The 24780-nt window shown below is 44.0% G+C and overlaps 1 protein-coding gene across 1 annotated transcript in view; it reads left to right on the top strand.

Moving 5' to 3' along the window:
• Positions 1–415: 415 nt before the first annotated feature.
• Positions 416–24780, top strand: part of CACNG4 (calcium voltage-gated channel auxiliary subunit gamma 4) — a 123840-nt gene continuing 99475 nt past the window's right edge. The window contains exon 1 of the mRNA XM_042447386.1: positions 416–841. Within this exon, the coding sequence (XP_042303320.1) occupies positions 610–841 (232 nt within the window). The 5' untranslated portion in view covers positions 416–609. The remainder of the gene's footprint in view (positions 842–24780) is intronic.

Below are 24780 nucleotides of genomic sequence, written 5' to 3' on the forward strand. Positions count from 1 at the left end.
GAAGAAGAGGAGGAAGAATTGGAGGAAGAAGAGGAAGAACTGGAAGAAGAGGAGGAAGAAGAGGAAGAAGAGGAGGAAGAATCGGAAGAAGAAGAGGAGGAAGAATTGGAAGAAGAAGAGGAGGAAAAACTGGAAGAAGAAGAGGAGGAAAAACTGGAAGAAGAAGAGGAGGAAGAAGAGGAAGAGGCGTGCCCCGAACTCTCCCCTCAGGCTCCTCATGTCTCCCTCTCTGTCTCTCTTTCAGGTGGGGCCAGTGGGGCCGGGCTTCGTCTTGCCGCCCCTCTTTCTCCTCCTCCTCCTCCTCCTCCCTCTGTCCTGCTGAGGGGAGCAGCCTGCCTAGTTTGGGGCGGCTCTTGTCCAAGCGGGGAGCCCCTTAGTCTTCCTCCTCCTCCCTCCTGCCTCTGGTGGTCCCCAAGTGGCCTCGCCCCTTCCCCTTGGTTCCCGCCTCTTTCTCTCCCCCCCCCCTCTCTCTCCCTCTCTGCCGCCGCTGCTGGGTGGATGGAAGGGGGAGCGGGCAGGAGGGCAGCCGGGGTCCTCCTCCAGGGCTGCTCCCCGGGCCCTGCCTCTCGCTGCCGCCGGAGCCCCTCGGGCGGGGGAGCATGAAGCACCATGGTGTGGTGCGACCGTGGGGTCCAGATGCTGCTGACCACGGCGGGCGCCTTCGCCGCCTTCAGCCTCATGACCATCGCCATCGGCACCGACTACTGGCTCTACTCCAGCGCCAACATCTGCAACGGCACCAACCTCACCAGCCAGGACGACGCCTCCCAGGCAGCCCAGCCCAGGAAAGTCAAGGGGGACCTCACCCACTCCGGACTCTGGAGGGTCTGCTGCATCGAAGGTAGGCAGACAGGGGCTGGGACAGAGAGACAGACACAAAGAAAGAGAGGGGCTGCATCCCCACTGGAGGAATAAAGCGGGATCAAACTGGATCGCTCCCACCCACCCCAGTGTCCATGCAACACAAAAGAAAAAAGATTTCGGAACAAGTGCCCACAAGTTCTTCCACCGGAGTAAATAGAAAGTCTTCGGGCTGGAAAGAGGGCCAGGATGATGATGAGGATGATAGTGATGATGATGGTGGTGGTGGTGGTGATGCTTTGCAACCCCCTCCCCTCCCCACCCTGGCCCTGCCCTCCCCTCCAGCTGCAGCCTGACTTGGTCCCTCTGCTCTGGTCCAGGCTCTAGGCGGGAGGATGTGGTTGCCGTGGCAACCGGTGCCTCTCTGATTGCTATGGGAACCGGACATCATCGGGAGGTGATGCTGCTGCTGCTGCCCTTTTCTTCCCTGGGCGCCTCCAGCCCTCTCCCGCCTTGTCTCCCTCCCTCTCTCTCCCTCTCGGGGGAGACTGGGAGAAAGGCAGAAGGGAGACCTGCCCCCCCCTTCTCTTATTTTAATTTCATCGTTTCAGGATTTTATTGTTTGAGGATGGGAGCACTAGTTTTTTGCACGCGGGAAAGTGGAACTGTCACTTGGTCTGCGAAGTGTGCTGGCCTGACACACACACACACACAGAGGGAGCTGTGGTTGCTTTCCTTCTCTAGGGTGACATATCTGGGACTTGAAAAGAAGGGGGGTGTTGTGTGTATTTGTACTGTGTTTTTAGACTGTAAGCCGCTTTGAATCCCAATTTTTTGGGGAAAGGAGGGGTACAATTAAATACAACAACTACATTATTATCATTGTTATTATTATTATTGGGCCCAGTCTGATAATGGGGTTAGGGTTCCTTGAAAAGGTAGAGAACTGCATGGTAAGAAATATAAAGCAATAATTTGAATCTTAGGGGTTATGGAGTGAGCGGATGGATCACCTGGGAACAGGGCTTTCAGAGGGTCCCCCCATCATCTGCCCGGCCAGCATAAATCTCCCCTCCCCTCCACTGCGCACACACCCCACAATTCTGCTGCACAGGGTGAGCAAGTGTGCTGGGTGGCAGAATGTGCTCTCTAGGTGGCATGGTGTGGCGAATTGGGGCCCAAACCATTGCCCAAAGGGGGAACATGAGAGAGAAGGAAAGGAAGGGAGGAAACTTGGGTGTTCTTTCTCTGGATAGCACTTACCAGAGGCGGAGTAAAGGCCTGTAAGTGGGCTCATGCAAAGACAAAGAGCACCCCCCTACCCACTCATTTGTGCTGCTTTACTGGGGTTGGTTGGGCCCAAGAACCCTGGCCTTCCTCCTCTGCTGGCCAGAAGAAGCAAGGAAGTGCAAGGAAGCCGAGGTTATGGCCACATCTTGGAATAATTTTCTCTTGCCCAGTTTGGGCAACAGGATGAGTGACCAAGAGAAGGCAGTGAGATGCTCCTTTCAGAATGGCCTGAACTTGCCTTTTGGCCCACTATTGTCTTACCCAGAAGCAAAGTGCAGGCAGATGAAAGGAGGACACACCTTTTTTATACTGTATGGTGTAATGGGAAGGGAGGGTTGTCTGATGAGGAGCAGCCATCTTCTGCTTTCTTTTCTTTTCTTTTTTTCTTTTGTGTGGCAACAGTCCAGGAAGGTATACCTGCTCATTCCTACTTTCTGTTGCAACAAATGAAGACTAGATCCTTGAAATTCTCATTATTTGCCTTCTTTTGTGGGTGGAAAGCAGCAGGCACTTTCTGCCACCTGAATCTTGAGTGGGAAGAGAAGAAAAAGGGGAGGAGCAGGTGTATATCCCACCTTTCTGTCTAGAATTGGGAGGGTGGGCATCTAAATCTCAGCAGCAAATGGTCGGCAGCATGCAACAGTAGTTCAGAGCTTAAATTTTTTTTACTTTTTTGCACTACAACTCCCAGAACCCACTGGTCAGCATGGCCAGTAGCAGTGTTGGGTGGGAGGTTCTGGGAGCTGTGATTCAGAAAATAATAGATTTACTGGGGCCACATTTTGCCTAGCAATGCTGACCTCTGAAGCCATCCTTTGATCGAATGTATGTTTAACGAGTTTGACATTTCAATGACTTCTGTCCTGCCAGGATCTGCAATCAACTCTGGGGTTAAATTAGAACTTGAAAGGAACTGTCAGCAGTGCTGGACCTCTTTTGGGGACAGGGTGCTGTATCTTGGATCATTCTTTTAAAGTAAAGCCCACTGACAGTCACCACTGCCAAGTTTTCTGGCACTGAGATGACCTAGAAGGCAGAGGAGACACTTCTGACAAGGAAGTACATGGGGTACTGAGAAAATATGGCAGGACAAACCCTGTGAGCCCCATAGAAGGGAAGCAGTGTCTTCTGGCCAAATTCCTGACCCAGACACCTGGTTCTCTGGCAGATAAATCCATCACAGGAAGTGCTCTGTACACATCCCTCTGAAAGAGTCACCCGGGTCCTCAGCAGCCCTTGTTCCAACTGCACTGGTTAGTATTCCTCCCATGTTAAGAGAGTCAATAGAGACTCTGTGATGATGACAGACAAGAGAGAAGCTTGGAGGGGGAAAGCTGTTGACTTTTTGCTTCACTTTGGCTTCTGGGGTGGAGGCGAATGTGTATGCGGGGGGGGGGGCGGTGTTTTTTTTCTTTCCACACTAATGCACTTGGCATATCAGCTTCAGTGCACCTAATTCAATCATCACAACTTAGCACACACAAACTTTGTGAACCAGGTTTTGGAGCTTATTCTAAATGACAGTTGGTGCGGAAGTAGCACAAATAAACCCAGGAATAGTTCAGAGACCTTCTTTTATTTCAGGAGGAGGTTGTAACATTTCAGAACCTGTGTATTAAAAGCCTCTTGTGTTTTGTAATGGTTGAGGAGCAGGGTTAAATATATTGACTTAGCAGTAAATGTCACTTCTTTCAATAGGAGTCTCACCTGAGCAAGTATGCACAGGACTGTAGCCTTAATGTAAAGGAGAAATTATTATTATTCAGGTCACACAGACCTGGCTGCCCATCATTTATTCAAGAATACTATACATGTGTTTTGATTAAAGGTAGAGATGGGTGAATTCCCCCTGACTCACATCATCTTTAACCCTGTTTCCCCAAGATATCTTCAAGAATTTTTCCCAAGAGAACTCAGAGGAAGATCAAGACCAGGGAAACTCACTCCCAGACAGTGTCTTCCTTCACTAAACAGCAGGGAAGGCTCATCTGGAGCGATTTAGCAGAAGAGATGTAATCCCAAAGACATTCTTCTACTACATCAGTTGCCATTAGGGATAAGAATTTCTTGTGCTGCTGGGTCTTCTCCATTCCCCAAATTTATCCTGGCAAAGGGTGTATCAGGGAGAATGGTGTTCTGCAATAACAAGGGGCTCCTTCCAGTGCCACATAGGAGGCACTGGAAATGTTATCCTATAGGCTCTACTGTGACCTCCAAAGGAGCCCCTTGTCATTGCAGAACACCATCCTCCCTGATTCACCCTTTGTCACAATAAATTTTGGGAGTGTAGGAGTTCCAGTGGGAGGGAAGACCACTGATAGCAAGGACATTTGGGATTAAGAGTTTAGAAACAGACACACACATCAGTTTTGAAAGCGCTGATTACTTATGAGCCAAATGTTCCAAAGTCTGGGCATCTTTTGTAGCCATCACAATTTACTGTACTCAGGGCCTGAACAGACAGGCCAAAATAAAGTTGCTTTGGGTCACTTTGGAGATATGTTGTTTAAATGACACACACATTTTAAGAGGCCAGAAGCTGCGCCAAAGCTGCGCTCCAATCCTTAGGACTGGAACATGGCTTTGGCGCGGCTTCCAGCCTCTTAGGACGCATGCAGCATTTAAACAGCATACCTCCAAAGTGACCCAAAGCAGCATTATTTTGGCCTGTCTGTTCAGGCTCTCAGTTCAGAATGGCTCATTGGTTGCAGAAGACAGAAGGGTAGGGGTGGAGTGTTATTTCCAAATAGCTGATTCTCAACGTGGCGACATCACTCATTTACAGGATAAATGGAATATTAATTTAGATAGCCATAGATTTTAAAAAAGCGGATGCCTAATGTTAAATCTCGAGGAACCAGATGTCTAGACATTATTTATTTATATGCTGCTTTCTTCTAAATTGGACCCAAGGCGGCTCACAAATGATTCATATTTATTAAGTTCTAGAAAATATGGAGCTGATGTTGTGTGATGCTGAGCTTCTTCTTCTTTTTTTTAAAAAAGGTGTTCTCAATAAACCCTCAATAGCAATGGAGAGAAGCCCCATCTTTTTTTGTGGAATCTCAGAATCTCAGGAGCTTTCCTTCAGCTTAATGTCATATTTATTTAACAAATAACTGGAATTGCTCAGTATGCTTTGCAGGACTAGTTTCTGCATCTCTGGTGCAAAACCCCAGGTGTTTTAATAGTAAAATTACAAGTCATTCCATAGAGACCAGGTTTATCTTGATCTTGGATGGCTGTGAACCAGCAGTGCTAAGTGACACCTGGTTTCACTGAATTTCAGCTGGAATGACTCCATCACAGGTAAGAGATTCTAGGGAACAAAGATAGGGTAAATATAAGTTCTAGAGAAGCAGCTCTGCAGAACCTGGAAGAACTTCTGAAGAAGCCATATAATTATGTGACAGAGGGTCTAATAGGATATGATAGTGGCATATCCTGTATGGTATTCAGATGAATACAGTACAGTATTTATGTAAAGTTCATATTTCTCAGCCTTTTGGCTAAGATCAAGGGTGTGTGTAGTGTGTAAAGCTCATATTTCAGAAGGAAAATGGACAGCCATGTTTTAGAAGCATGACCTAGACAGAATTTCTGCCTTCTCCACTATTGATCCTCAGGTGATGGGTAGCTGATTATGGGGCTCGACAGACCACCCCTTTGGAGCGGCAACCTGCCACCCCTTTTAGTGCCAGATCTGCAACTGCATGATGCAGCCCCAATCTGGCACTTTACCAGTGCTAAAAGGAACTGCAAAATGCTGCTCCTTTTAGCACCAGCAAAAAGGAGCCCTTGCCGCTGCTTTTCAATGCTCCTTTGGTGCAGCATGTCTAAATGCTGCACCAAAGGAGTGCCATGTCACCCCCCGCTATGTGGTTGGGCGCACAGCGTGATGGCACCATTGGGCCATGTGACATGCAAATGTCACACCCCCACTCTGCCCCAAGGTTGGTGTTAAGTGCTGGTCTGTTTAGCCCCTAAGTCTCAGATATCTGAATCACTTCTTGGTTTGGAGCCTAGCAAACTCACCTTTCATCCTCAAATAGGCCTCCTCACATATGAGCCTGCCAGAAATTTGAGGTCTTCAGAGGAGGCCCTGTTGTGCACCCAAACACCTTGTGAGGTTAGGGTGGTGGGTACATATGATAGGATTTTCTCTGTAGCAGCAACTCTACTGTGGAACTTCCTCCTAAGGAGGTTAGGCTGGCCCATCTCTCTTAAGCTTCCATGGGCAGCCAAAAATGCTGTTCCACATAGCATTCAATGTTTGAAACTGTTTTAAAACTGGATTTTAGGATTGTTTTTAAACTGCTTTTAGGTGTTTGCTTTAAATTTGCTTTAAAAATTAATCTTTGTATTGTTTTAATTGGTTTTAATTTGCCATTGTGGGACAGGAGGTGATACAGAAATATTTAAAAGAAATAAATTAAATATAATTCTGCAGTGCTGTGTATCAAACTTAGAATCCAAAGATTTGAGGACTTGGGATCTCCTAGGCAGATGATCCTAATTCATACTGTTTAACAGTCATTACTTGCAGAGAGTGGCTAGGAAATTAAATCACAGATTCAGCAGCCTCAGTCTCCTGGACTTGAATATGTGCCCTTCTAAAACACAGGCAGCTTGTGCCCTTTTAAATTGTAACAATTGCAGTGAAAGCAAACTGCAAATATGATTTCAAGTTCTGTTTCCATATGTCTCTCTGGGTGAGTGTGTGTGCACGCACATGTGTGTGCCTTCAAGTTATTTCTGCAAATCTACAGCGCTATAATAATAATAATAATAATAATAATAATAATAAATTTCTAGCATTATGACCAAGAGGTGAACCTGTCATGGGTTTTTATTGGCAAGATTTGTTTGGATGGGTTTGCCATTGCCTTAATTTGAGGTTGAGAGAGAGTGACTTTTCCAAGACTACTGGGGGGGGGGGGTCATGGCTGAATGGGAATTTGAACCTTGGTCTGCTGGTGTCCTAGTTGAAAACTCAAACCACAACACTGGCTCACAGGATGTGTCCATTGGACCACATATTTTCCAAAATGACTTATTACATTGTGAGTAACCAACATTTAATAAATTAAATAAATAAATAAATAATCCTTTCAGTGAAATAGCAATGGATAAAGAATTGTTGTATGGTTTAAACGGTGATGTGGTATTATTTTTTTAAGGTCTTATGGAATATGTTACCTATTTGCTGTGTGTTTGTATGTAATATTTAAACATATTAAACTTAATAGTGCAAATGTTATTGAAAAGTCTTTCAGTACTGGAGTTCTTTCATAAATGTGTATTTAGAACTCAGATTTCTCGAATACTAGATGGTTATTAAATTATGCATTTGAGAGCTACTTTCCACATATCTGTGATTTTGTCTGTAGGAGCTGTTAGTCTTTTAGCCTTGTTCTAATTGTATTTACTCAGAAGTAAGATCTTTTTACTGTAATGGAACTAGCTGTTGAGTTTGTATGTTTAGAATTGTAAAATGCATCTAAAAGATAAAGAAAATATGATTTAAAGTCTGCGAACTTCTCAGACTGCATGGTAAATTGATTTGAATAAGAGCAGGAAATGTGAGTTCGTTTCAGGACAACTGACATGTTGTGTTTAAGTGCTTCTTAACCTCATTTATAAAATATTGGTTTGAAAACTGTTGCATAAAATTGAAGAAGGAGTCCCAAATGTTTTACTAAGAGTGATACCACATTACTATAAAATTCTAATTTTGTTTTCTAACATCTAACGTGCTGGATTTTACTCAGGCATAAACAATTAAATCAGAATGATAGCCACATTTACTTTCTGTTCAGGTTGAATTGGAAGCTCTGCATCAAATAGCACACCACAGTTAATGTTGTAAAGATTAACTACACCCTCTTCTCAATACATCATTTGTCTACTTTCTGTCTGCCTTTGATACCCAGTATTGGGGAGAGGGACCCCCCCCCCCCCGGAAATGAAAAAGAGAATAATTTTTTCATGGTAAACTATTTTTATTTATACAGTAATTTCACAGTGATGTTTCTTTCAGTAATGAATCAGAAGGTATTCACTGCTGTCATTTCTTGCACTAAACATAATCACTTCATAAGTGAGTAACCAACATTTAATAAATTATTATCTCAGTGAAATAGCAAAGAATAAAGACTGCGGTATGAAGTAATTACAGCAGTAAGAAATGTATTCCAAAAGTGAAGGATGTGATGTGACATTTCATCAGATAGTTCATCAGAGCTACCAAAATGTGGGCACCAGAGCAGAGAAACACTGGAATCATTTCCTTAATCTCACTAGTTTCATCCAAAACATGCTACTGCTATTAAAACAATGAATGTAATTTAGATCACATATTGGCCCCCAGATCTGCTTCTTAGCTAATGCTATCTTTTACTGGATTACAAACTCACCTCTACCTTAAAGGATGTTTTAGGAAAGAAGTAAAAGTAACTGACAAAAATACTGTCCATGCTGTGCCCAGATGCATTGTGATCTTATGTATTTTCTTCAGTAGCTTCTCACAAACTTTTGCATCTGCAGAGTGCTGTATTCATCACTACTGATTTGGGAGGAGGCAAATGCAGGTACAGTGGGCTGTGTGTGGTCCCTTAGGGGCTGTTCAGACTCGCAGTTTAGGCTGGCTTGGGGGCAGAGTCAGGGCCCGCAGGGCAGTGTGATACTCTGCATCGCACTGCACAGTGTGGCACAGCACCGAAGGAGCACCCCCAAGACGTACCTATCGCACCCTCTGCAGGGCACAGAAAGGAGCTACTTTTTGCAGCTACTTTTTGCACCATGCAAAGGCCAGATTGGGGCCACCGCATGTGGTTGCCATGGCCCCGATCTGTCTGTACAGCCCCTTAGTTAGTGACAATTGGGCCTCTCCTGGCTGCTTCCCAACATCTTTGACATACAGTACTGTGTTCTAGTAACAGAAGCAATAGACAGTTTTGATTAGAAAAAAACAAAACTTTGCAATTTGAATTTCTCTCTGAAATTAGCTATGTGTTTATGCTAAATCAGATGAGAAATTAAAATCTAGTAAAATACCCTAAAGAAGTGGTCCCCAAACCTTTTTGGTTACCTCCCTCTTTAATCTTGGGCGGCAACCACATGCGTATTTCTCAGTATTAGGTCTATTGTTCTACTGCAAATTCAAGACAACCAGTCTTGGTTGCTGCTTCTTTGGACCCAGTAACTCCTGAGAGCAGCAACCGAGCAGCTGGCTGAACAGCAAGTGAGAAGCCTCTCGCCTATGGACGATATCAACAACAGAAATTGGAAGTATAATCCAGTGTCATCCTGAACGGAATCATGTGTATTCACGTTATTGTGCAAAAGGTTACCACACGCGATCGCTGGCAGTCCGAACGCACTCCGAACACAATCACGCATGAATCCACAGTTCAGTAAATTCGGTGAACTAGCAAAGTCACAAATCCTATTCCTAGGCAACTTCGCACTCAATGCGCTGTTGTTTGGTGTGATGTACATGCCCCTTTGGTCCTGTTTCTCTCCCCACAATCTGGAAGGGGAGGTTTCCCATGAAGCCACTCTGCAATTCTGCTTCAATTTTGCTTCCGCATGTCCTTCAGCATTGCTGAGGGGGGGCTGCTGCCTGCTAATTAAGAGGCATGGACTGGCAGCTATTGGATAACCATTCTATTCATGTGTTAATGTGACAAGAGTTTATATATGCTCATTTTAACTTGAATAGAGCATGTTCTTTCAACCATTCTTCGCGCTCCCCCTCCAACCTCTTTTTTAATTGTAGGTTTCCTTGGTTCCTCTCTCTCACTCACCTAAATATGCTATGCTCCAGTCATCTGGAGTCTCACTGAGCATGCGCAAGGGTGCCAATTCGAAATTAAGAACCCACCCAATGTGATGTCTTACTTCGCACAGAATCTGGGTCGCGTTTGGGGAGGCTGTTACAGCGAATTTAAGGTGTGATAAGTAATCATGTAATTGCACGAATTTTTGAATTGACCTCGCTATCTTCTCTTTCAAATTTGAGAACCTCCCATCCTGTTTGATAAACTCCTATGCCACCCCTCCAACAAAGGCCAGTGTGGGCAAGAAGCCTCTTGGTTATTGCTCAGCTAGCTGCTCAGTTGCTGCTCCAGAGGTGATCATGCAAAAGGAGAAGCTTATCCCTGGTGAGGAAGGACTCTCAATCCTTCTTCACTGGAGTGGAAAGTGATGCAGTCAGTGTGTGTGTAGGGGGTTTATAGAAGACACATGTTCTGGACTAGAGACTGGTGTGGACAGGGAAAGGGAGAGATTTTAACTATGTGAGCTGCTCCAAAATGAAGGAGTCTTTCCAAGAACTGACCCCAGATATTCCTCCCTCTCCTTCTCCAGAGACGTATCTTCCCCACACAGTTTCATGTTTTCTCCATACATAGAACAAGCATTATTTCTTCTATTGCCTCTTCTCTCAGCCTATCTGATGAAAGAAAGCAGCAGAGAAGCTCCAATCTGCCAGCCAAGTCCCAATAAGGCTCACAAAGCTTAACCAGGGTCCCAAATGTCAAAGCTCCTTTTTAGCTCTGCTTCTTCCCTGCTGCCAGGTGCTCTAATACCTAGCTCCAGTCAGTTTGTTACGAAATGGTGCTGCTCCAAGCCATAGAAACAACTGCTTAGCTGGAATAAAAACTCCAGTCCTTCCAGGAGTTTCACAACTGGCACCACCAGTGAAAGCTGTGGTTAAGGGAGTGAGCTCATGGTAAAGAGCAGGAAACGCACCACATAAAAAGATCAGTGAGGACCCAGAAAAGAAATTTTGTGAAACCTGCATCTCCACCATGGTACTAAAGGCTGATGTTTCCCTTGTCTTTCTTGCACACTAATACTTTGACTGGAGTCCGCACCACCCTATTTTTCTTCACCACCACCCCTGCTGCCCCCTTTCTCCTCACTGCCCCCCTGGATCTTTCTACCGGGCCCTAGGGGAGCATACTGCCCACTTTGGGAATCACTGCCCTAAAGGCACCTGATAACCAGGTTGAGTTGGCAATAATAATAATAATAATAATAATAATAATAATAATAATAATAATACTGTTTATTTATAGCCCGCTTTTTCAAAGAGATCAATATTTATATATATATTTCAGGAGAGGCAATTGGCAAAACATCTGTTGAGTATTCCTTGGCTAAGAAAACCTATGAAATTCACAAGTTCACCATAAGTTGATAGGCAGCTTGGAAGCATATGTACACACAGAAAGAATGGATTTTATTCCAGCTAAGCAATTGCTCCCACCTGTTCTTTTACATTTGCAGTTGAATTAAAAATAATAATTTACAGTTGGAAAGCAGCTCATGCATGCATTGGAAAATGTTTAGTAACACAGCAAAAATATGTGCAGCAGTAATTTAAAAAGCAAGTGACAGGACAAAGTAACATGATAAAATCATGGAACCCTGTTGTATGTTTCTAAAATCTGACACACTGCCAAGTTAACCAAGTAACATAATGGCCATTTGCTTTTCACTTGGTTTAAACCAAATGACTAAAAAAATAGCATTTTTTTTTTTAAAAAAAAGATCATTCATATATATGTATGTATGTATGTATGTATGTCTGGCTGTTATTGCTATTTTCTAACCCACTTACTAGAACAATAATGAATGTTTGAATCTAAACATTTTAACTTTAACTGTTTATTAGCATTGTTTAGTTTTCATTGTTAGACCAATATCCAGTGTTAGTTGCTTCTTTTTTAATCATTTTGTTTTATAGTGCAAGAAATGCCATTCAGAAACAAATCATAGAATTGAAGAGTTGGAAGAGACCACAAGGGCCATCCAGTCCAACCCCCTGCCATACTTTTTAGGTTTAGAACAATTATTTAAGCTAGTGGCCATAACATCTGAATTGCATTTTGCTACTTACTGTAATTTTTTTATTTAGTCCTATATTGGTGTAACCCTACACATTAATGCAAAAAACAAAATAAAAACCTTGGTTAAACAAACAAACAAAAACAGTTTAAACAAACAACCCCCCCCCCCGTTTTTTTTAAAAAAACTTTTTTGTTCCCAACTCTACCAAACATACATAGGTACATACATACCTATGTACGTATGTATGTATGGTATCAGCTTACACTTAGCAATGCATATTCTTACTAAATAGCTATAAAAATAATTGCAGGGATTTGATGCTGCTTAATAATAATAATAATAATAATAATAATAATAATAATAATAATATTTATTTATATACCACCCTCTGGCAAACCAATCCGGGCGGTTAACAACAGTAAAATATAAAATATGACAATTAAAAACACTTTATCCCTCCCCCCCTTAAGACAGTATTAAACAGTATAACATATTAAAACACAATGTCAATGCATAAAAACAACAATTAAAAACTAAAAACCCTGATATCCCTCTGTTGATCCTCGACCATAACTAAGATGGGGCCACGGGAGGAATGAGGGAATCAGGAACCTGGGGCGGGATGGTTAATCTGGAAAGGCCTGCCGGAAGAGATCCGTCTTGACCGCTTTTTTAAAGCTGTCTAATGATGTTATCTGACGGATCTCATCCGGCAGGTCGTTCCAGAGTTTGGGGGCGACAGCAGAGAACGCCCTCTGGGAGGTCGCCGCAAGCCTAGATTTTAGAGGCTGTAGTAAGTTCCTCCCAGAGGACCGGAGAGCGCGGGGAGGATTGTACGGGAGGAGGCGGTCCCTAAGATAGCTTGGACCCAAGCCATTTAGGGCTTTAAAGGTGATAACCAACGCCTTGTACTGGGCCCGGAAGCTGATAGGCAGCCAGTGGAGGGACCTCAAAACCGGAGTAATGTGGTCCCTCCTAGATGTTCCTGAGACAAGCCTGGCTGCCATATTTTGAACCAGCTGTAATTTCCGAGTCAAGCACAGGGGTAGCCCCATGTAGAGTGCATTACAGAAGTCAAGGCGTGAGGTTACCAGCGCGTGCACAACCATCTCGAGATCCCTTACTTCCAGAAAAGGGCGCAGCTGGCGTATCAGCCGAAGCTGATAACAGGCACTCCTGACCGTCGCATTTACCTGATTTGTCATCAGGAGCGACGAGTCAAGGAGCACCCCCAGACTGCGAACACAGTCGCTGGAGGAGAGTGTGACCCCATCCAGGACTGGAGGTTGCTACCCAATTCTTGGTTTCGGGGCCGCTACCATGAGCACCTCCGTCTTGTCTGGATTCAGTTTCAATCTGTTTTTCCTCATCCAGCCCATTACTGCCTGAAGACATTCATTGAGAGAAGAGATGCCATCGGAATTCGAGGCCGACGAACGAGATACAGAGAAATAGATTTGGGTGTCATCAGCGTACTGATAACACCCAGCACCATGACTCCGTATTATCTCACCCAGCGGCTTCATATAGATGTTAAATAACATCGGGGACAAAATAGCCCCCTGAGGAACCCCACAAGTGAGGTACCTCTTACTGGAGCTACAGTCCCCGAGTAGCACCCTTTGAGACCTGCCCGAGAGGAAGGACCTGAACCACTGCAGAGCAGTGCCCCCGATACCTAACCCCCTCAGGCGGTCCAAGAGGATGTCGTGATCTATAGTATCAAAAGCCGCTGAGAGGTCTAAGAGCACCAACAGGGTCACACTCCCCTTGTCAATGCTCAGACGCAGATCGTCAGTCAAGGCAACCATGGCAGTCTCAACCCCAAAGCCTGTCCTAAAGCCAGTTTGAAATGGGTCTAGATAATCGGTTTCATCCAAGACAGCTTGGAGCTGAAGGGCAACCGCCCTCTCGATCACCTTGCTCAAAAATGGCAGCAATGACACCGGCCTATAATTCTTCATATCCAGGGGGTCTAGGGAAGGTTTTTTCAGGAGTGGCCTAACCGCCGCTTCCTTTAAACAAGATGGAACATGTCCTTCCCTGAAGGATGCACCGATGATATCCGTGAGGAATCTCATCAATGCATCCCCCCCTGGACGGCCAGCCATGATGGACAAGGGTCGAGAGGGCAAGTTGTCTTCCTCACCTTACCAAGCAGCTTGTCCACGTCATCAGTACTCACAGATTGGAACTGATCCAGTATAACTACATCGGCGGAGTCACTGGACGCCTCACCTGTCGACTCTGTTTCAACTGTGGCATCTAAGTCGGCTCTTATCTGAGAGATTTTGTCTGCAAAGTAGTTGTTAAACGCGTCACAGCAGGCTGTCGTCGGGTTAAGTAAGGGATTTGGCGCAGGGGGCACCTGTGTCATTTCTCTCACCACCTTAAACAGCTCTGCTGGACGGGACTCTGCAGACGCAATACGTGCAGAGGAGAAGGCTCTCTTCGCTGCACGTATTGCCTCCCGATAGGAACGAAGAAAGTTCCTATGGCGAGTTCTGTCGGATAAGAGTCGAGTCTTCCGCCACCTGCGCTCTAGCCGTCGTCCAAACCGCTTCATCTTCCTCAGCTCTGGCATGAACCAGGGCCTCCGATTTGGGGCGGGATGGCAAGGGCGCTTGGGAGCGATCGTGTCAATAGCCCTGGTAAGATCGGTGTTCCAGGTATTGACCAGGGCATCGACAGGATCACCAGCATTCCCAACCATTAAACCCTCTAAGGCTGTCTGGAATCCAATGGGCTCCATCAGCCTTCGAGGGTGGACCATTCTAATGGGTCCGCCACCCCCGGTGGGGCAGATATTGACTCTAAGTTTCGTCTTGACCAGGAAATGATCCGTCCATGACAATGCGGAGGTACTTACCACCTCCGCCCACGGATATTCCTGTTCCGTACTGAAGACCGCATCGAGTGTATGACCCACGCAATGTGTAGGCCCGTTGACCAGTTGGGATAGGCCCATGTTTGTCATGGTATCCATGAACTCCCGAGCCGCGCCTGTTAAGCTGGTCTCGAGCGGGATGTTGAAGTCCCCCAAAACTAAAAGTCTGGGGGTCTCCAACAGCAGCTCAGAGACCAGCTGTGTCAGCTCAGTCAGGGAGTCTGCTAGACAACGGGGTGGCCGGTAGACTAGCAAAATCCCCAATCTATCCCTGGTCTTCAGGCTGAGGTACATACACTCGAAATGGACTGTATTCCGGACAGGTATCCTGGTCAAGGTCAAGGTGTTCTTATAAACCAGAGCCACTCCGCCCCCCCGCCCACTCCCCCTCACCTGCTCACTGACAGAGTACCCGGCTGGGAGGGCCTGCGCCCATATGGCAGCACTTTCCTCTCCCAGCCAGGTTTCTGCAAAGCAAGCCAGGTCGGCATCTTCATCCAGGAGAAGATCCTGGATGATATGGGTCTTGTTTTTGACCGACCTGGCATTGCAGAGAAGCAGAGTGAGGTTCTGTGGAATGGTTGGTCTGCTCTCCGAGCCATTTCGAGAAACAGAGGGAACTGAAGGCGGGATAGCTTTCAAACAGCGATCCCGTCTTCTTTTGCAACATCTGTTCCCTCTATTCCAGCCATATCTCCCATTCCCGAGCACTACTCCAATGGTCGCCCCTACCACATTCCCAGCCTCAGGTGGGATGGCAGGATACAAGTCCGGCAGATTGGAGGAGTATTGATGTTCCCTGGGCCCTCAAAGAGTTCCACAGCATCTGCTTCTCCTCCTTCAACTGGAGCCAGCAGTACCAGCAGGAGGGTGATGTTCCTGGGGGCGTTTAAGAGCACCCCCATGTACTATCCCCACTTCCAGTTCTGGCGTTGGTGCTCCAAGGAAGAATGGTGGTGTTCCCCTGGGCCCTAAAGGGCCTACAGCATCCGCTCTCCTCCTCCAATCATGGCCTCTACCACCTCCAGAGGGTGAAATACCCACAAACCCCCACTCCTTCAGCCTCTGAGTCCCTGCTCTGCTGCCACAGCACCGCCGCCGCTGTGGGAGAGAGGGTATGTTGGGGCTATTATAGCCCAGTTCTTCCGGCCTCTAGGTCCCTGGTGGTTGGGCTTGAGGAGTCCTCCAAACAGCCCCAGACACTGCCTCTGCCTCAACAGATTGCTGGGGGAGATGTTCCTGGAGGGTTTTTATGCCCTCCGTGTCCTCTTCCAGCTCTGCTGCTGCTGCTGAGGCTGCCTGAGGGCTGCCCAGGTGATGGTGGTTGGGCTTGAGGAGTCCTCCAAACGGCCCCAGACGCTGCCTTTGCCTCAACAGGTTGCTTTAACTATCATGGCTCCGTCTTGCATGAAAGAACTCTAGTTTACTTCATCTGGACTACAGCACTAGTAGAGAGCTTTAGTAAAGAATACCATAAACAAACAACAAATTCCAGGATTCTTTAGGCTAGAGCCATGGCAGCTACAGTGCTAGCTACACTATAAGAATCAGTGGTTGCTTTTCATTTATCAGAACAGAAAGCCTGGCTGTAATTCAAAAGTCTGTCCATGTCTTGTGAATTGCTATTTGTTTATGTTGAAAATAAGTACTGTAGTTTAAATGAATTAGTGTACGGAGTATTAGCCAAGATGTGATATGTTTTGGTTCTCATGAGGTAATACCAGAATAATTATGAAATGTTGATGGCCCCCTAAACTGCTGAACTTACGAACACAAAGAGAGAGTTGATAACCACCATTATTTGAGTGATAACACTGGCAGACAGGTGCATGTTTGGCTTGATGTGGCCTGGCAGTTCTTGTGTGCGTATGAGTAATTACTGCTATGAGGGAGCAAGGTAGGTATTGGCATAACATTCTGCTTCCACAGATGTTCTAGTTAACTGAAAGTAATTGCTTGAACAAATGTTTGTGACAAGCTAATGAAATGGAATTAGCAGTAAAGGTGATGCCATCAAAGCAAGCTTTTGGATTTGATTAGCCAAATAAATTCTGGAAACTAACTCAGCCCTTGTGAATATAAACTTATGAGTGCTTATAAGACTATCTACAAAAGCAGTTGAAATAAAAGTCTGTTTTTAGCTAGATGGTATAAGCAGTTTGGTCTTTTAAGTGCTATTTATTTCTTACATTTATATTCTGCTTTTCTGCTGAAGAATTCCAAGTTGTTTCTCCCCACATCTACCCATTATGTTCTCTTAAGGGCTTGACAGATCACCCCCAAGGGGTGGCCTGCAGCTGCCCCTTTCCTAGCTGGATTGGGGCCACAGCAACCTCACTCCACGGGTCCAATCCCACCTTTTGAGGGTGCCATAGCCGTGGTGGCGTGGCTATATGGTGCTCCTTCAGTGCTGTGTTATCTGGCACGTGGCATCAGGGCACCTGGGTGGCAGAGTCAGGCGTGCGTCGTGAGGACGCTACACCCCAACTCTGCCCCCAGGCTGTTCTTTCAGGCCGGTCTGTAAAGGGTCTTAACAACCTTCTGGGGTTGGTTAGACTAAGAAACAACGTGTGGATTCCTGTTGGTTAGTTCCAACTAGAGTAATCACTGTACCACAGTGGCATTATGGGAACAAAGGGTACATTATCATAGTAGGACTGCAATTTGACAGAGTATATATGATTTAACAGTGAATGGATTTTAAAAGTCCTTTCCATCTTTGTTTGCATAGTAATTTGACCTTAGATTCAGTCTTTGAAGAAGAGAACTTCATTTAAACACTTGAAAACTATGCTTTCAGTCTGGAATTCTAGGCAGCTGTATATGTATGTACAGTCATTACTGAAAAGTAGCATAGCGTAGTGGTTTGAGTGTTGGACTATGACTCTGGAGACCAAGGTTTAATTCCCAGCTCGGCCATGAAACCCACTGGGTGACCTTAGGCAAGTCACATGCTCTCAGCCTCTGGAAAAGGCAATGGGAAACCTCCTCTGAACACCTCTTGCCAAGAAAACCCCATGTTAGGGTCACCATAAGTTGGAAGTGACTTGAAGGCACACTACACACACACATTTGTCAAATTTCCCTCCATTGGTATATTTAGGTTTTGCTCAATTTATATTCAGAAAATGAATATAAACTGAGCCCTGCAGTTTCTCATGTGGCTTTTAAACCTCTACTTTTAAGGCCCATGTTAAAAAAAAAAAAGCATCCACAGTAATGTACTATTGGAATGGGGTAACTCATAAAAAAACCCTTCCTTGAGTTCATAATGAACAATGATGTTGTAGAACCATGGTGGACTAGTAGGCTAGTGTAGTGAACTACTAATGGAGTACATTATGGCATCATCTGTTACCACCATCTCCAGACCAGTCCTGTTCCCTCTGAGTTTATCTACAATCCCCACAGAAACTAGAGAAGAAGTTAATTTTCCCAGAAATAACATACTGTTACAATCTATCCCTGTTAAAATCTTGGTCTTGAGTGGGCAAAACCTATTAATTTTACTTAATACCTGATCCTAATAGAGATGAAAATGGCTAGAATGGTGGACTTTCCTTAGGGAGGTGGTATAGAGATTGTCATGATAAGGGACTACCATTCCAAATTTATCACCACACCACTGATTATGAGATGAGTCCACAAGTTGTGGCAGAGTTCATAACAGGTTTCCCTATAGCTCTCCTTGCTAGCTCTTCCTCATTCCAAAGCAAATTTAGAGCTTGTACAGACTGGCATTTTGTGCCAACCTGCAGGTGAACTAGTTGGTGCTCAGGTAGGTCTGAACGTTTACACACTCAAAGCCCTACTATCGCCGCTTGGCTGCCACCATGGCACGCACCCATCCAGATGGCATGCGCCATGATGATGTCCCTTGTGCACAGCACCCAAACAGCGCTGCACACAAGAGACATCATAGCACCACGCCAGACAGAAGCAGTGTTTTGTGGCTCCTTTTTACACTGGGTTGGGGGCGTGGCATGTGGTTGCATCCAAACGGTGCTGCACACAAGGGGCATCGTAACACTACACCAGATAGGAACCATGTTTTGTGGCTCCTTTTTACACTGAGTTGGGGACATGGTGTGTGGTTACATCCAAACGGTGCTGCACATGAGGGGCATCATAACGCCGAACCAGGGCGCTTATGGTTCTCCTTGTACAGCACAAATAGGAACCGTGTTTCGTGGCTCCTTTTTACACCGAGTTGGCATGGTGTGGTTGCCACATGTCCAACCCAGCACTTCCAGGGGCGGCATAGAGCCACCCCGTTGGGCCGTCTGTACAGCCCCTTAATCACCTGAGAGTGGAACCTGTGGCAGGTAGAACTGGCTTATGGTGATGGATCTCTTTTCTTTAAAATGATGCACGGGAATGCATTGGAATTGTTGTTTCCAGAGTCTTTTGACTGACAAACTTGGCCTGGAAGCTTTGGAAAATACAGTTTTTAGGCATCAGAGAATCCAAACTTCCAAGATCAACAGAGAGAGAACTCAGTCCACAAGACAGAATGGATTTCAAGGGGACTTAGTTCAGTCCTCTGTGGTTTTCCAGACAGCCACACTACTTCCAGGCAACATTAAACAGTGTTTTCCTAGCTTTTGTGTAGGTTTTTCCATTTTAAAAGCTTGAACCACCTCCCCTAAGGCTTAATTATTGTCAGTACGAGCAAGAAGAAAGAATATGATAGTTATTTTTGGTCCCACACTTTGGCCTTTGGGTCTGTCCACTACTCTTTTTTTCTATGCATAATGTTGATCATTCCATCTGTGCTGGTGTAAGTTATATATCACAAGAGCATTGCTAATATGACAAAATATTCCATATGAAAATCTCAGGAAGGCACTTTGCATACAACCTTCTTCTTCTCCTCTTTTAAATCTGTTACCTTAGGCCACCCCCCAATTTGGTGCTCTCCAGGAATTTTTTAAGCTACTGCACCCATTAGCCTCAGGTTAGGTAACATAGCTAATATCATAGCTACCATCCACAGAAAACACAGAAGAGCTCCAGACAGATGCAGACCAAGTAGCATTCCCCTCCTCTTTCTTTAGGAACATTTTTCAGGGTGACAGAAGTTGTTTCGGACTCAAACTTGAGCCTGAAATCAGACTGGAAATTATTCAGGAATATCTGAAGCTTCTTAGCCACTATGTAGTCAAGCATCATGATAAAGATGCTGGAGAGGTGGAGAGATTCGTCTTAGCCCAACCCAACAAGCTCTCTGCCACTTAGACAGAGCTGCTGAACAAGGAATTTTAAACGTTTCTTTTCTTTTCTCTTTTCCCTTCCCTTCTCCTTTCTTCCTGTCTCTCCCATTTTCTCTCTCTCTCTCTCTCTCTCTCTTTCACACACACAGAGCCTTCTAATTTCACAATATCCTGGGAGCAGACCACCTTAAATGGCCTCCACCCCTGTAGGAAGGGTTTCATTTCTTGAGTTCAGATTTAGCAAGGAAATGATTTGGCCCAGCCCCAGAAATTTTCTCATCTTTGTTGAGAAAGGCTGTCAAGACACTTAACTATCCTGTCACAATAAAATAAAATAAAATAAAATAAAAGGTGAAACATTGTGAAATTTTTCACATTTCGGGACTTTCTGCAAACTGGTGTGGGGGAGCTAGCTGTGTTTACACAGAAATCAACAGTTTGGAACCATGTGTTTTACACACATACACAGACCTTTCCATTGCCTGCACAAAAATTAATGGCTTTTTGCATATATATATATATTTTCATAAATGCAAAGAATCATTAAAATGCACAAAACCTCTCATAATATTGCCTTGTAGGAAAGGGGGAATCAAATCCTCCATGCTTGAGTGGAAGAGTGGAATAAACAAAGATTTATATTCTTAGAGGAAAAGAAAAAAAAATCCATTGCCATGCCCAGTTTTCTAAGTCCCAGTGGATACTGGCTGCTAGAAGTTTGTCTCCTCTACCCATCTTTTTGTCACTGGCCATCTTTTTATTATTATTTTGATGACTGTTCTGGTTGCTTTAAATAACAATTTGTCTTTATTTAACTTCTTTTAAAAATGACTTGCTCCTGATTTTAAATAATATTGTTCAATAGTGATTCATCATTGTCTTAGAAACAGGAGCCAAATAAGGTTTGAAAGAAAGGCTAGCGGAAGGCAGCAAAATGTTTCTCTTGTGTCTGAGAACTGATGTGTTGTACCTGAAGTATAGCTCTACATCTGGAGAAGGTGGTATTGGTAGGAACAGAAGAATGTCCAGGGATTCTGCTGTTCTCCATAAGAAAAACTAAAATAAATTACTGGATGAATGCATTGGCATGATCAAGTTCCACGTTCATGGGAATGCATGAACAAAAATTCTTCTGGGCAGGTAATTTTCCTGGAGTTTGGTTCACATGCAAGGTATTTTATTTTGGACTGCTGCTAAAGGTTATGTTAGAACAAACGGTGTTTCATGTCCCAGTTTTACTACAAAGCATTTACTCAGCCTCCACTTACATCAAGAATAGCAACCACATCTGAGGAGTGCTTGAAAGCATAACTTTTTTGGAGTACAGCTCCTAGAATTCCTCAAGCTGCTGGGGAATTATGGTAGTTTTCCCAAAAAAGTAACTTTCCCAAACTCTGGGGAAATTTTCTCAAGTTGTGTTTTGTACCTGGTAGGGTGAAGAAGGCAGGAAAATGCAGAAGTCTTGTGGCAAGGGATACAATAATCATATAATAATTGTTCTCACTTCAGAGTCATTAATGCCTGGAGCAGGACATTCAAGCAACATTCAGGTTCAAATAGGATGCCAGTCTTCCCACATTCCCACACTCAGAAGAGAGTGTTTGTTTTGGGGCTTCTTAAACAAGCATCCCCCAGTGTTCCTCCCTTTTTTCCTAGTAGTCTTTCCTTCCAGGGTCACCTACTAACGTATGAAATAAGCCTGAAGTGCTAATGATAATTGCATTGACTGAAATGAATAAAAATGATATATAGGTCATTCTGGGGAAAGTAACATGCTTTAAAACATATGTACCGTATATACTCAAGTATAAGTTGACCTCATGTATAAGTCGAGGGCAGGTTTTGTAGCCAAAATTATGGATTTTGATATGACTCATGGATAAATCGAGGGTAAAATCCAGGGGCATGTAACAAATGATGTAAAGGATGAAGAAAAGGAAAATGATGCCAAAGAATATACAAAATTCCAGCAGGCATAACTGTTATGCTCACACTAAAGGCTGGATGGATGAGAGAGTTGAGAAGAATCAGAGCTTCCAGGATAGATTACACTCTTACCTTTCAACAGGGGATGGTTCCTTTTAAAAAAAAATAAGAGTTAAAGTACAGTGCTTATATTGAGCAATGGATAAGTCATCTCAGTTTTTGGGGGTCAATTATTTGACTAAAACTTCTAGACTTATCTGTATATACAGTATCAAGAAGGACAGCTAAAATTGTTGTGTAGTTCTTCTTCCTTATGCAGAGCATGTACACTTCTGGGATATCTAAAAGGGTTTGTGTAGCCAAACTGGCCACAATATTTGTAAGGTAAGGCACAGGGCCTATGCTAGAGGAGCATGTCACATTTCTAGACAGTTGGATGAGTGCATTTATTAATGGCTTGGAGGCAGATAGCAGGGCATTAATAATGCAGCACAACCACTGTGATGGAACATGTTAGGTTGGAGATCTCTATTAATCTATGCAAGCCAACAGAATAATCTGCACACACTTGATCAACATCTCTGTCCCTATGGAACTCAATTACTTCCTATTCCCCCTTTTTGCCTTTACCCTTTTACAAAGAATGATAAATGTATGGTACCTTGCAGTTTATTTGATCAGTGCTTGGTGTTTCCTTGGAAGTTATGCCCCAAATCCTCTATGGAACAATGTACTGTAATAATTCTGCATGGAGAAATATACTAGCATATGTTATCTCCAGTCATCATTTAGCTACTGCAGACTTCCTTATGACCATTCTGTGAATGGTGGAAAGTGGTGTAGAATTGGAGAAGTACATGGCTATGTCCCTGTAGCCAGACGCAGGACGATTACATCATCTGCCAAGATCCTCCAGGGTTCTCTGGAAGTTTCTGCTGATGATGTCAACATTCTACATCTGTCTGTTGGATCATGGCCAAACACATCTTCGATCCTTACTGTCCACTCTGCACCAGCCATAGAATGGACATATGGGAGTGTGGGATGGAGGCTCAAGTGCCTAAAACATAGATCCAGACAGCATTTTGGTCACTGTAAAGGGTGTATGAGAATACCAGCCTCTACAACAACCAAAAAAGACATAAGCAGGCATAAAGTGGCCTTATTCCTGTATATGCCACTAACAGGATGCCAGCTATAGTGCACACCCCTCCATCAACTCCACTTTGCACACCTGAGATTTATCCTGGGTCTAACTGAGTGTAGCTCAGCTGTATGTTTAATGCAGGATGTCAGCAACATTTAAATCTGTTAGCTGCTATCATTACAGGAAGAAACATAGGTGATGTTTAGCAATATGGTATGCAGTTGTGAGAGAGGGGTCACTCTGGTGTTCTTCTCTGGGTTGATCTGCAAACTAACCCTCTGTCTTACTCATTTGAGTTAACTGCTTCAGATCACAAATGTTATCTGTCTCTTTAAGATTATTTATGTTTAATCTGTATTTTCATTTGGCCTTTTGTGGTTTATGTAGTTAGGTGTCTTCATTTCCCAGGTCTCCTTGGCTGCTACATATGCTGGCCTGCATTTTGCTCTGTTTTCCCAAAATACACCTGTTTATTTCTGCTTGACAAAAGAATAAAAAGCAAACAGATGGCTGTAGTCTGTGTTTTTAATTCAGAATCACATTCTGAATTATATCGAGTGACTATTGCTAGTCTACTCTAGACCCAGGAAATCTATGAGTAGATGTTTATTGTTCCTTCCCTATATGGTTGTTGGTTGCTTTCCTGCCACAGCCACAGCAGAATTGGATTAAATTAATCAAATTCAATGAAATTATATATAATTTCTATAATTTAATTTGCCCTACTTTTTGTGCAGCCAGTTTTCAGGATACACTAGCCATCTTTGTATTTTTTCTTGTCATTCTATGTTGACATAATTTCTCACTCCCTGTCCCATTCGGTAACATTTTCTTGGAAAGAAAACTATGAACTTGGGGTTTCATTTACATATATCCCCACATTATAGCCTCCAGTTTTACCTCACACATCATATGTCATGCTTATTCTGTCCATTATTGTGTTATATAAAGGCTTTGCATACTACCAGTATCTGATGGTAAAGGTAGCTTCTCCCAATTTGATTGTGTTGGTGACTTACATTGTTTGGGAAAAATCTTGGTGAGTTAATGATTCTGAGACAAGAATGCTGCACTGGGTGCCCGATTCCCTTTTACTTGATCCTGACATCTCATTTGAAAGGATAGTGCCAGTTACCAAAGTGAAAGTGTGGCTTGCATGGTCACCAAATGCTTGTGGACACAAAGCTGCTACGAAAAAGAGTGAAGCTCTCTACTATTCTAGAACTGGTCTGTTTGAGATTTTTTTATTCAGGTTCCAAAAGATGAGAATACTATTGTTTGTTTTTATTGTTATTTATATAATATAATATATGTTCATGACACTGTACAAAAACTGGGCGTCTTCTCAACCTGCTTTTTGAATACAATGGCCAATAACTATAGGTTTGGAATAAACAGCATAAATGGCAGTGTATCCTGTTCTTGTGTTTTAGTTTCACGGAGGTTAATGTATATGAACGCCATGTATAGTGGGATTTCCATACAACAGACATAGAATTGCTAATATTTATTGGCTAGAAAAATTGATGTGTGTGTGTGTCTGTGTGTGTGTAACTGTATGATAGAAGCTGTCAATATACTCTGGCCACACAGATGTGGTTTACACTGGGTGTACATCAGTTAGAATGGAATCAACTAAAATATGCTGAAGGAGGCAT

Source organism: Sceloporus undulatus, chromosome 2 (genome assembly GCF_019175285.1).
Source record: "Sceloporus undulatus isolate JIND9_A2432 ecotype Alabama chromosome 2, SceUnd_v1.1, whole genome shotgun sequence".
NCBI classification, from domain to species: domain Eukaryota; kingdom Metazoa; phylum Chordata; class Lepidosauria; order Squamata; family Phrynosomatidae; genus Sceloporus; species Sceloporus undulatus.